At 32.5% G+C, this 11,464-nt stretch overlaps 1 protein-coding gene across 1 annotated transcript; it reads left to right on the top strand.

The window, feature by feature from the left end:
• Positions 1 to 395: 395 nt before the first annotated feature.
• LOTGIDRAFT_115105 (hypothetical protein) lies at positions 396 to 11,198 on the top strand (the record flags this gene model as incomplete). Its single annotated transcript, XM_009053621.1, has 13 exons — positions 396 to 522; positions 2,297 to 2,431; positions 3,157 to 3,335; positions 3,393 to 3,439; positions 3,807 to 3,939; positions 4,326 to 4,460; positions 8,292 to 8,395; positions 8,895 to 9,019; positions 9,265 to 9,377; positions 9,671 to 9,811; positions 10,110 to 10,209; positions 10,493 to 10,593; positions 10,977 to 11,198. The coding sequence occupies 13 exons, from the start codon at positions 396 to 398 to the stop codon at positions 11,196 to 11,198; spliced, it is 1,662 nt and encodes a 553-aa protein (XP_009051869.1).
• Positions 11,199 to 11,464: the final 266 nt, after the last annotated feature.

Raw genomic sequence — 11,464 nt, 5'->3', positions numbered from 1 at the left:
CTTTCCACGAAAGTTTCCAGACATGCTTGAAAACCTTCTAAACGATAGCTATTTGTAGTGTTGTTTTTTGGAGGGGGGGGGGGGGGGGATTTGAATATGCAATTTCAGACAAATAACTGTTATCCATAAACAGAGTTTGTTAAAGAATCCTTTGAAATTTAGGAATATGATGCAATTTGGCAAACTTAGTGTTGCATTTTTATTTGGTTACAAAGTGGAATTTACTGAGATCTGAAACTGAAAGTTCCCTAGTAATGGAAGATGTGACATCAGGAATTTTTTTTGTGTTTGTAGTTTAAGATTCAGAAAAGGTATTGATCCAATATGAGTTGGTCTGAGATTTTTTTTTTCATTTTAGAAACTAATGGGACCAATCTGAAGTTGTTGAATAGAAAATGGAGAGTCTAGAAGTACGAGGCAGCTGGAGTAAAAAGTTGGAGTATATTTTAGCTGTGATAGGTTACGCTGTGGGACTGGGAAATGTTTGGCGATTCCCATATTTATGTTATCGCAGTGGAGGGGGTAAGACACTTGAATTATTTGGAAAATAAAGTCTAATCCATAAATATTTTTGTTCATCAGGATCCATAAAATTCATCTTTGTAACTTGGACAATTGTGTGGTGTAGTTAATTTTGAAATGTGGTAATTGCATGGATAATGAAGGAATAGATGATGGGATGTGGGACTGTTGATACTGTAGAAAATAGACAGAGTCAATCATGTGCACATCCTGTCTGTACACATACCTTGTGTATTCGTTGCATCTATTTTCATCTATAGTCTTTTACACTACACTGCACTCAGCATCTAACCTTGTCTATTATGCTAGACCCAAGGGTTCCTACCTTTTTCAGATAGCGACCCCATTCTAGAAACCAACATCATATCACATCCCTTCAAAGTGATTAAAAGAAAGTTTCACATTTTACTCAATGATATGTACAGGTTAAATCTTGGTAAATGAAAGTATCATGCTAGATTAGATAGGGAAATGATTGAACACCCTAAGTGTATCTCGAACGGATAATGATAAGAGGTCAACATGCCCCAAAGCCTTAAAGAGATTGTAAAGAGGTTTTGTAAAATTTTATGTGTATCTGGGACTCTGATAGCATCAATTTGCTCCCTTCCAATTTTTAATCAGATGTCTGTGGTTCCTGCAATCATGTAATTTGGCTAACACATGAGCATCATTTTTTTTTAAGAATTATAAGCGTGTAAGCGCCATTTACAGCAATTTGAGACAAGAGTACTCCCCCAAGTGTTTTAAAGAATTTTCATAAGCAACAGCAATTTTCAAAAGGTTTTAGATTAGTTGGGGTTGTGACTGGCAAGGTTGGGAACCCAGGTGCTAGACTAATATAAATAAAATATAGTATTATGTAGATAACATGATTCAAACAGACCAAAAACTTTTATCTTTTTGACTTATTAAGATTAGCTGGAACCAAGCCCTATTTTTAATTAAATTTGAGAAATCCACCATTTTTTAATCATACATACATTTTCTAATCTCATGCAAACTTTGTGTTTTGTTAAATCAAAGCTAGTTAGTTTAACAACTAACAACAAGTAGTCTCTTTCACCCAGTTACTAAGTGCAAACAGATGTGATAGGTCTTTGTGTTAGCTATAAAATTGAAACTTAATTTGAATATTATCACACTATATTGTATTAGTATATTATAAAATACCATATGATACATTTACTGTTCCTGATATTTTGCATTGATTAATTTTTTCTATGATGATACACATTAATTGAGTGAATAATGAATAGAAAGATATGATTTATCTTTTAATGTAAGGCCAGACCAATATATTTCTTGAAATCTAATCCCTAGGCTATTCTAGAAACAGTGTTAGAAGTTAAGACCCTGGGACATCTTAACTTTAAGATCATTTCAGGAATATGAATCCTTGTTTTACAGATTCTCCTACCTCAATTTTCGATAAATCCAAATAAAAATTAGGTCTGCTGGAAAAATACAAAATTTCATTCCTGATAATGAAGAAACTGATCATCAGAAAGTCCCATTATTAATAAGATATATAATTATTTGATTCTCTTCCGCCTTTTAAACAAATTTCATCTTTTTTCCCCCTCCTGCCTTTAACGATTTTTCAAGAAAAAATTTGTAAATCAAGAAATATATTGGTCTAGCCTAAGCTAACTAATTTAATAACACTATTAGATATTATGTTCATTTAGAAAACACTTCAAATTTGTTAAACCATTCTGAATATTTGCTATAGACCAAACTTTATTTATATAGAAAGTTGATATAATTTCAGGTGCTTTTCTACTGCCATTTTTTATTATGTTGATATTATGTGGTGTTCCCCTGTCCTATATGGAGATGGCAGTGGGACAATACACCAGACAGGGACCAGTAGGGGCTTTAAACAAACTATGTCCATTTTTTAAAGGTGAGTATAATCAAGGAAGGGAAGCTCAAATGCTTATTCTTACTGAAATATAAGTACAACCTAGGGATCTGTTTGCAATTAAAACTAAGATAGCTGTTTTGGTTTTTATAAATTTTCTCATTCATTTATGCCTGTCCCTTGTTTTTGTTGGTTATACAATGGAAAATGGTGAAAAAGTTGCTGCTTTTCTTTTTAGCTTTGACCATTCTTCATTAGAGGTATAATAATATGTAGAATATATAGACACAGGTTTATGAAACAACAATCACTGGTTAAAGTTTTATGCAATGTTTCGACGTGTTTCCCCTGTCGTCCTCAAGCGCAGAATGATAAGAAGTGATAGGCAAACTTATATATTAATTATGATCATTATGTGCCTGAGGACGACGGGGAAACACGTTGAAACTTTGCATAAAACTTTAACCAGTGATTGTTGCTCCATAAACCTGTGTCTATATATCGTACTCACAATTGCTAATGCCATTCAAAGACCTTAATATGTAGAATAGTTTTGCATTAATGTGATTGAAGCATTAGAAACGTACAAAAATCGCATAATTCCTTCAAAAATACTTAAAACTAGAAATTTCTTTTTCTATTTGAGTAAAAAAGGTACAATTGGTTTAAAAAAAAACATGGCGCTGATGATAAAACATTTAGTGAGTTTTCAGGGATTTGAAAAACTTTCTATTTTGTTATATAGTAATATATTTTGTGTATTTCAGGGGCAGGGTTAGCTACAGTTGTGATTTCATTTCTCTTTACAACCTATTACATCGTAATTATTTCCTGGTCCTTTTATTACTTATTTAATACATTTCAATCACAACTCCCCTGGCAGACTTGTAACCATGAGTGGAATTCAGAGTTCTGCTGGGATAAAAGTATGGTCAACTCATCAGAGGTAAATGTTACAAGCTTGGTTAATACCACCAGCGTTTTCAATCAAACAATATCACAGTATATCCGTCCAAATGATACACGATCACCCACTGAAGATTTTTTCATGTAAGTCTACCTTTTTATTTATATTTTTTATGTTTATTGATTTTGAGACCAGTTGTCATAAAAAGTTAAAGAGTTAAAATCCAGATTTTAAGAAATACACTAATTTGATTAGACAATAAACTAAATTACTTGACCAATCAGATGACTAAATGAAAAAATTAATAGTCGTAAATAAAGACACAAGTAGAATTTTTCTGTCCATGTTTTCCAGTGTGTATGGTCCTGTATCTCCACCCATACCCTATCTACATGGTTCTTCAATTTTTTCTTCTGAATCTATTGTCCCATTCTAGATACGAGCTACTCCAAATTTTTTGGGGGGCCTGATACTGGATTACAGTGACAGGGTTTATATTTTATTTTACAGAGAGAACCTGTTAGAAAGGTCATCAGGTATTAATGAACAAGGCTCTATGAGATGGCAACTGGTTTTAATTTTATTATTAGGCTGGATTATTATCTATTTCTGTATCTGGAAAGGCCCCAAATCTACCGGTAAGGTTAGTATATGTATGCAATTTTGTGATGAGAAAAATAAAAACACGATAATGGCCTCTTCTGAACATTTCAGGCTATAGTACTGTTACAATGTATATATAATAATACCACACAACAGAAATATGTTTTAGGCCCCTCCTATTAGGCTGTTACTGTTACGAGGTGTGTTTCTTCATCTTCATTTGTCTTTTTTATTCTGGTGACTACACATGCCATCCATGATCTGATGAAATTGTTATGCATGAATTAAATATTTACCCAATCGAATACTCTGTTCACTAAAGGATTGCCTTATTATATGAGAGGACTGCTTGGATATTCATTGTTATATATTCTCAATAAAACCAAAATGTTACATGGTGTAAAATTCCATTCTATTTCATTGTAGGTGGTATACTTCACAGCGTTATTCCCATATGTGGTGTTAATAATATTGTTGGTACGTGGTCTAACGCTACCTGGTGCTGTAGATGGAATTATATTCTTTATTAAACCTAGGTGGGAGCTGTTATTAGATGCTACAGTAGGTAGATAATTTGTATCTATTCAAGGGACAGGTTTGCCATTTTGAGGTGTTGATTTGAGTCATGGATATATATGTAAATATTCTTCAGTGGTATGATAAAATGTACAAAAATCGCATAATTCCTTCAAAAATATCTCAAACTAGAACTTTTCATATTTCTATACATGGTAGTGTCTTTAAAAAAAGACAACTTGTCTGTTTCTCTTTCGAGGATAATTCTGGACACACGTGGATTAGAAGACTCAAATTTCGACGGTGATCTGTGAACATTGTTATTGATTGGCTAAGCTAAAAAATTCCTGTTTCTGAGACTAAAGAATGATTGGTGAAAAAAATGGCGCATCTGTCCCTTTAAACCTAGAATTTAGCTAATGGTGTTGTATTCTTTATTAAACATAGGGGGAGCTGTCATAAGATGCTACAGTAGGTATATAATAGGTGTTTATTAAACCTAGAATTGAGTTACAAAGGTATATATTAGGTATATATATATATATATATATTAAACCTAGGTGGGAGCTGCTATTAAATGCTACAGTAGGTATATAATAGGTGTTTATTAAACCTAGAATTGAGTTACAAAGGTATATATTAGGTATATATATATATTAAACCTAGGTGGGAGCTGCTATTAGATGCTACAGTAGGTATATGATAGGTGTTTATTAAACCTAGAATTGAGTTACAAAGGTATATATTAGGTATATATATATATTAAACCTAGGTGGGAGCTGCTATTAGATGCTACAGTAGGTATATAATAGGTGTTTATTAAACCTAGAATTGAGTTACAAAGGTATATATTAGGTATATTAAACCTAGGTGGGAGCTGCTATAAGATGTTACAGTAGGTATGTAATAGGTGTTTATTAAACCTAGAATTGAGTTACAAAGGTATATATTAGGTATATATATATATATTAAACCTAGGTGGGAGCTGCTATTAGATGCTACAATAGGTATATAATAGGTGTTTATTAAACCTAGAATTGAGTTACAAAGGTATATATTAGGTATATATATATATTAATCCTAGGTGGGAGCTGCTATTAGATGCTACAGTAGGTATATAATAGGTGTTTATTAAACCTAAAATTGAGTTACAAAGGTATATATTAGGTATATATATATATATATTAAACCTAGGTGGGAGCTGCTATTAGATGCTACAGTAGGTATATAATAGGTGTTTATTAAACCTAGAATTGAGTTACAAAGGTATATATTAGGTATATTTATATATTAAACCTAGGTGGGAGCTGCTATTAGATGCTACAGTAGGTATATAATAGGTGTTTATTAAACCTAGAATTGAGTTACAAAGGTATATATTAGGTATATATATATATATTAAACCTAGGTGGGAGCTGCTATTAGATGCTACAGTAGGTTTATAATAGGTGTTTATTAAACCTAGAATTGAGTAACAAAGGTATATATTAGGTATATATATATATATATATTAAACCTAGGTGGGAGCTGCTATAAGATGCTACAGTAGGTATATAATAGGTGTTTATTAAACCTAGAATTGAGTTACAAAGGTATATATTAGGTATATATATATATATATTAAACCTAGGTGGGAGCTGCTATTAGATGCTACAGTAGGTATATAATAGGTGTTTATTAAACCTAAAATTGAGCCTCAAAGGTATATTTATTAAACCTAAACCTAAACCTAATGTAAGTGTCCAGTTATTACCATTCAATCACAAAAAGTATTTTGAATGCAACTTTCAAATACATTAATTGTTAAAAAAATTTTTATTGTTAAGTTTTTTTTGTGTGAATTGGGTCCCTGAGTACTTAATTTTGGAATAGATAAAGACCCACAAAAAGAAATAGTTGTTGACTTTGAATAATCATAGTAATGACAGTGCATACATTAAATAGCTTAATCTGATACAACGGTCGTCCTTGACTCACTTTTTCTGCCGTATTCTATATAAATGATAGGTTTATTCAAGTTATATGCATAATCATGCTGTTTGCAAAAGATTGAATAGCAGATTTTCAGTTCTATTGCCACTATTCAAATTCAAACTGGTAAAGGGACAGGTGCCCCATTTTGATTTTAATCTTGAATATATGTAAATAGTCTTCAGAATTACTAGAAATGTACGAAAATTCAGAATTCCTTTAAAAAAATTTAAACTAGGAATTTTACTCACTTTTCGTATATATGTCTTTTCTATATCACAGAGAATCTTAAATTGATGAGTCGTCATTTTAACATTCAAACACAGATAATTCTGGACACACATGAAATTGAAGGCTCAAATTTCGACGGTGAGGTTTGAACACTATAACAGATTGGCTTAGCTACAAAATTCAAGTTTCTGAGACTAAGGTATGATTGGTGAAAAAAAATGGCGCACCTGTCCCTTTAAAGGACAATACCAGATAGATGTTATTGTAAGAATCACTCTAGAAACAGCTTTTAGAGAATATGAATAAAACTGCATTATTAATTTACACTTGAGTTTTTGTATTATATGTATATTATTCAGTTGATTGTATTGTTATAATTATATTTTTTTCTTCCTGTTCAGTCATGTTTTGCTCTGTTCAGTTTAGTTCAGTTCTGTATTTTTCCAACTGTTCTGTCTGTTCTTTTCAGTAGTCTTTTTGATTTGCCTGCTCATTTCTATCTTGTTTTGTTCATCTCTTGTTCTGTCTGCTGAGTTCAGTCCTATTCCAATCTGTTCTGTTCAATCCAGTTTTGTTCTGTTAAATCCAGTTTTGTTCTGTTCAATCCAGTTTTGTTCTGTTCAATCCAGTTTTGTTAAGCCCTTTTCTGTTCAGTCTGTTCTGTTTACTCATGTTCTGTTCAGTCTGCTCTGTTTAGTCATGTTCTGTTCAGTCTGTTCTGTTTAGTGATGTTCTGTTCAGTCTGTTCTGTTCAGTCTGTTCTGTTTAGTCATGTTCTGCTCAGTCTGTTCTGTTTAGTCTGTTCTGTTTAGTGATGTTCTGTTCAGTCATGTTCTGTTCAGTCTGTTCTGTTTAGTCATGTTCTGCTCAGTCTGTTCTGTTCAGTCTGCTCTGTTTAGTCATGTTCTGTTCAGTCTGCTCTGTTTAGTCATGTTCTGTTCAGTCTGTTCTGTTCAGTCTGTTCTGTTTATTCATGTTCTGCTCAGTCTGTTCTGTTCAGTCTGCTCTGTTTAGTCATGTTCTGTTCAGTCTGCTCTGTTTAGTCATGTTCTGTTCAGTCTGTTCTGTTTAGTCATGTTCTGTTCAGTCTATTCTGTTTAGTCATATTCTGCTCAGTCTGCTCTGTTCAGTCTGTTCTGTTTAGTCTGTTCTGTTTAGTCATGTTCTGTTCAGTCATGTTCTGTTCAGTCTGCTCTGTTTAGTCATGTTCTGTTTACTCATGTTCTGTTCCATTCAGTCTGTTCTGTTCGGTCACTGGTATGCAATAATTGATCAATTTTGTTGGAGACACAGCAAGTGTTTAAAACTTAGAAAATAGAATCTTTATACTTGGGAGATACAAGATTTATTAGATAAGATTATTATAATATAACAGGTTATTGTCATGATTAAATTAAAAATTGTTTAGATTATATATGGCAAATATTGTCTGGCATTTTCACCATATTGATATCTGAGAAAGCATCTTGCCAGTTGTTACTCTGAAGATATTACTTTGACTATTGGTTTTTCTGCTGCAAACACTTGAAAAAGAGCTAATGCCAATGTCTTGATAAAATTTCCCTCAATGTACACTGAATGGCATTACCTGTCTTTATAAGCCTAATCAGTTGTGAAAAGTATCAAACTGATAAAAATTGAGATAATTATTGTTTTATATTGATATTATTACAGGTATGGGTTAATGCTGCAGCTCAGACATTTAATTCACTTGGTGTGGGGTTTGGAGGGTTAATAACTATGTCCAGTTATAGTAAATTTAATAATAACATTATCAAGTAAGTAGTCATTCCCGTTTTGGCTCACATTGTATATGGCTTTTGGCCCACATTGTTGGCTCACATTTCTTAATGTTTTTGGCTCACATTGGATGTATATTGCTTTTGGCCCACATGGTATATGACTTTTGGCCCACCTTGTATATGGATTTTGGCCCACATTGAATATGGCATTTTGGCCAACATTGTATATGGCTTTTGGCCAACATTGTATATTGCTTTTTGCCCATATTGTGTATGGCTTTGGCCCACTTTTTTAAATTGCTTTTGGCCCACATTGTATATCTCTTTTGTCCCACATTGTATATCACTCTTGGACCACATTGTATATTACTTTTGACCCACATTGTATACTGATATAGCTCTTGTTGATTTGTTTGTAGAGTCAGTCTAAGACTAATAGTACTATTTTATAGTTGATATACCAATTCTTATAGAAAGTAATTAGACAGTAGCCTCATCATCCAGTGTTCAATTATTATTATGATGTTTTTTTAAGAGATGTAGTGATATTGGCTACAGTAGATGCTGTAACCTGTATACTGGCAGGGTTTGCTATATTCTCTATATTGGGCAATCTTGCCTACAATCAGGATACAATTGTAGAAAATGTAGTCAAGGAAGGTGAGTCTTTTATGGCTATTTTTTTTCAAAAAAAGGCTTTAGGCTTGAAGACAGAAAGAAACAACCTTAGGTGCACTAGGTTCCTTTCTACCAGCAAGCTGGTCCTTGGCAAATCAGCTTTGCATTGATCTATCCTGGATTATCATTACCCTTTTACAGGTGGTGTGTGAACTACAATAATGCCTTCAATTTTCAACAAATTTTAAATTTTTACCATATTTTACTGTTTTGTTTCTACTTTATAGGTCCTGGTCTAGTGTTTGTTATTTACCCTCAAGCCTTTGTATCTATGCCAGCAGCTCAACTATTTGCCTTTCTATTTTTCTTCATGTTAATTTGTCTAGGAATAGACAGTCAGGTCAGTGTATCAAATTATTTACAGTCCTATTGAAAGTGAATGGGGGCTGGGATATAATTTTGTGAAAATTGGAGAAAATGATGAGGCTTCTCATGGATTTGGTTCCTTTTGGCATTTGATTATGATGTTGTATAAGTCATTTTATATTGACTCCTTAAAACTAAACCTAAATATCAGAATCATTTTTACATGCATTATTTGTTAGGCATTTTGTCATTATCCCCATCAGGTACAGAAAAAGTAGGACGAAACTTTTGATTTCTCTCATATTCTTCCTTTTTTTGATATTTTAGTTTGCATCGGTAGAAGTTATTGTGACCACTATACAAGATCATTTTTCACCTCAAGTTCGTAAATATTTAAAACGTAAAGAAGTGTTGGTTCTTATTGTTTGTTTTGTATCGTTTTTATTTGGTTTACCAAATGTATCTCAGGTAAGCTACCTTCATATTTTATTTTTTCTTGCACTCTTTTGCATTTTACAATAATAAAATGGAAAATTTACTTCTCCAAAGTCATGCAAGATGTATTCTCCACCTTCATAGATTAGAAAATAGTCTATAGTTCCTTAAACTCATGACTAGTGTCCTATAAAATTCGAAAGGGAAGACGACTTGCTTGGATTCCTCCATGTCAGTGAAATCTTGGCTACACCTATGCTTATCCTCTTGTCATTATTGGACGTCTAAAAATAATGTTTCTAGTTTTCTAATCATCAAGCTTTATTTTCAGGGAGGTATTTATTTTTTCCAACTCATAGATTATTATGCAGCAGCCTTATCTCTCATGATTTTGGCATTTTTTGAAGTTATTGGAATTACATGGTTTTACGGTAGGTAATCTCATTATGTATTTAGTTCTTATAGGAATCTCCTATAAGTTGGTACAAATCTGTACAAAATATGTCCTCTCATGTACCATCTTGGAAGAATTTTTTTGAATTTGTTGGTCCAATGTTAATTTATTATTTATGATTTGCTTCAAATTATCCAGGTCGTACAGTTTTAATCCGAAGAAGAGCCAGTTTTAAAACAAAGGAACTTCAAAATCAGTTTATCGTATGATTTTTGTTATTTCAAAAGCGCTAACCCTGGATTTGATTTTTAATTCTACAGGTGCTAATAGATTAGCGAAGAATGTTGAAGAAATGACTGGTAGAAAACCTCAGTTATTTTTTGTTATTTGTTGGTATGGGTTATCTCCTCTTCTCATATTGGTAAGTCAAAATTTTGCATTTTTTCCGGCCTTATTCTTCAAAACTTTACTTAAGATGATTTTAGTGCTTCAGTCATCTGATTGGTCAATCACTAAAATAAATTTTAAATTACGTTTTATTATCCAATCAGATTAATGTATAACTTAAAATTAGGATTTTTTTCTTATTTGAGTTTTTGAGAACAAAGGCCCAGGTTTTGGCAAAACAAATTTTTGTAATTATATGATACATCTATTTTTTTTATCTCAATTCAAAATGACTGGCTTAGAAGAGAGTCAGATTTTGATAATTGCAAATGGACCTTGCCAAAAAAATCTGAATTTTATACTCTCCTACTTACGTTACACCCCTATTGATAATAACTAAGAAATTTACTATTTCAGGGAATCTGGGTGTTTAGTATGATTCAATATAAACCATTAGAGGTAGCCGGGTATGAGTATCCCGGGTGGGCCGTTGGGTTAGGATGGGTTATAGCTCTACTATCTGTAGCTTGTATACCACTGGGTATGATACATGCTGTTATTACAGCTAAAGGGTCCAATATTTGGCAGGTTAGGCAATTACCTTATATTATTAGAGTAGGACAAGCAGTGGCTCAATGAGTTTGATGTTTGCTTTGTTTTGCTCAATCATGGCATGGGTCAAGATAATTAATTAAGATTGTTCAACCCATCATCAAGTTTTTTTGATAAGAAAATAAACCTAGGCCAAGCCATCACAAATAAAACATGTGACCTGATAAAATCACTCTGACCTGAAAAGGCAGACTAGAGTGAGGTCTGAGGAATTGAAATGGAAAAGAAGATGCATATTCTACAGAATGTATATGTTAAAGATACCATGACAGACGGAAATTGAAATGAGTAGG

Source organism: Lottia gigantea (assembly GCF_000327385.1).
Source record: "Lottia gigantea unplaced genomic scaffold LOTGIsca_20, whole genome shotgun sequence".
Classification (NCBI taxonomy): Eukaryota; Metazoa; Mollusca; class Gastropoda; family Lottiidae; genus Lottia; species Lottia gigantea.
Note: the sequence above shows the minus strand (reverse complement) of the source record. Positions and strands in the feature narration are given on the sequence as shown.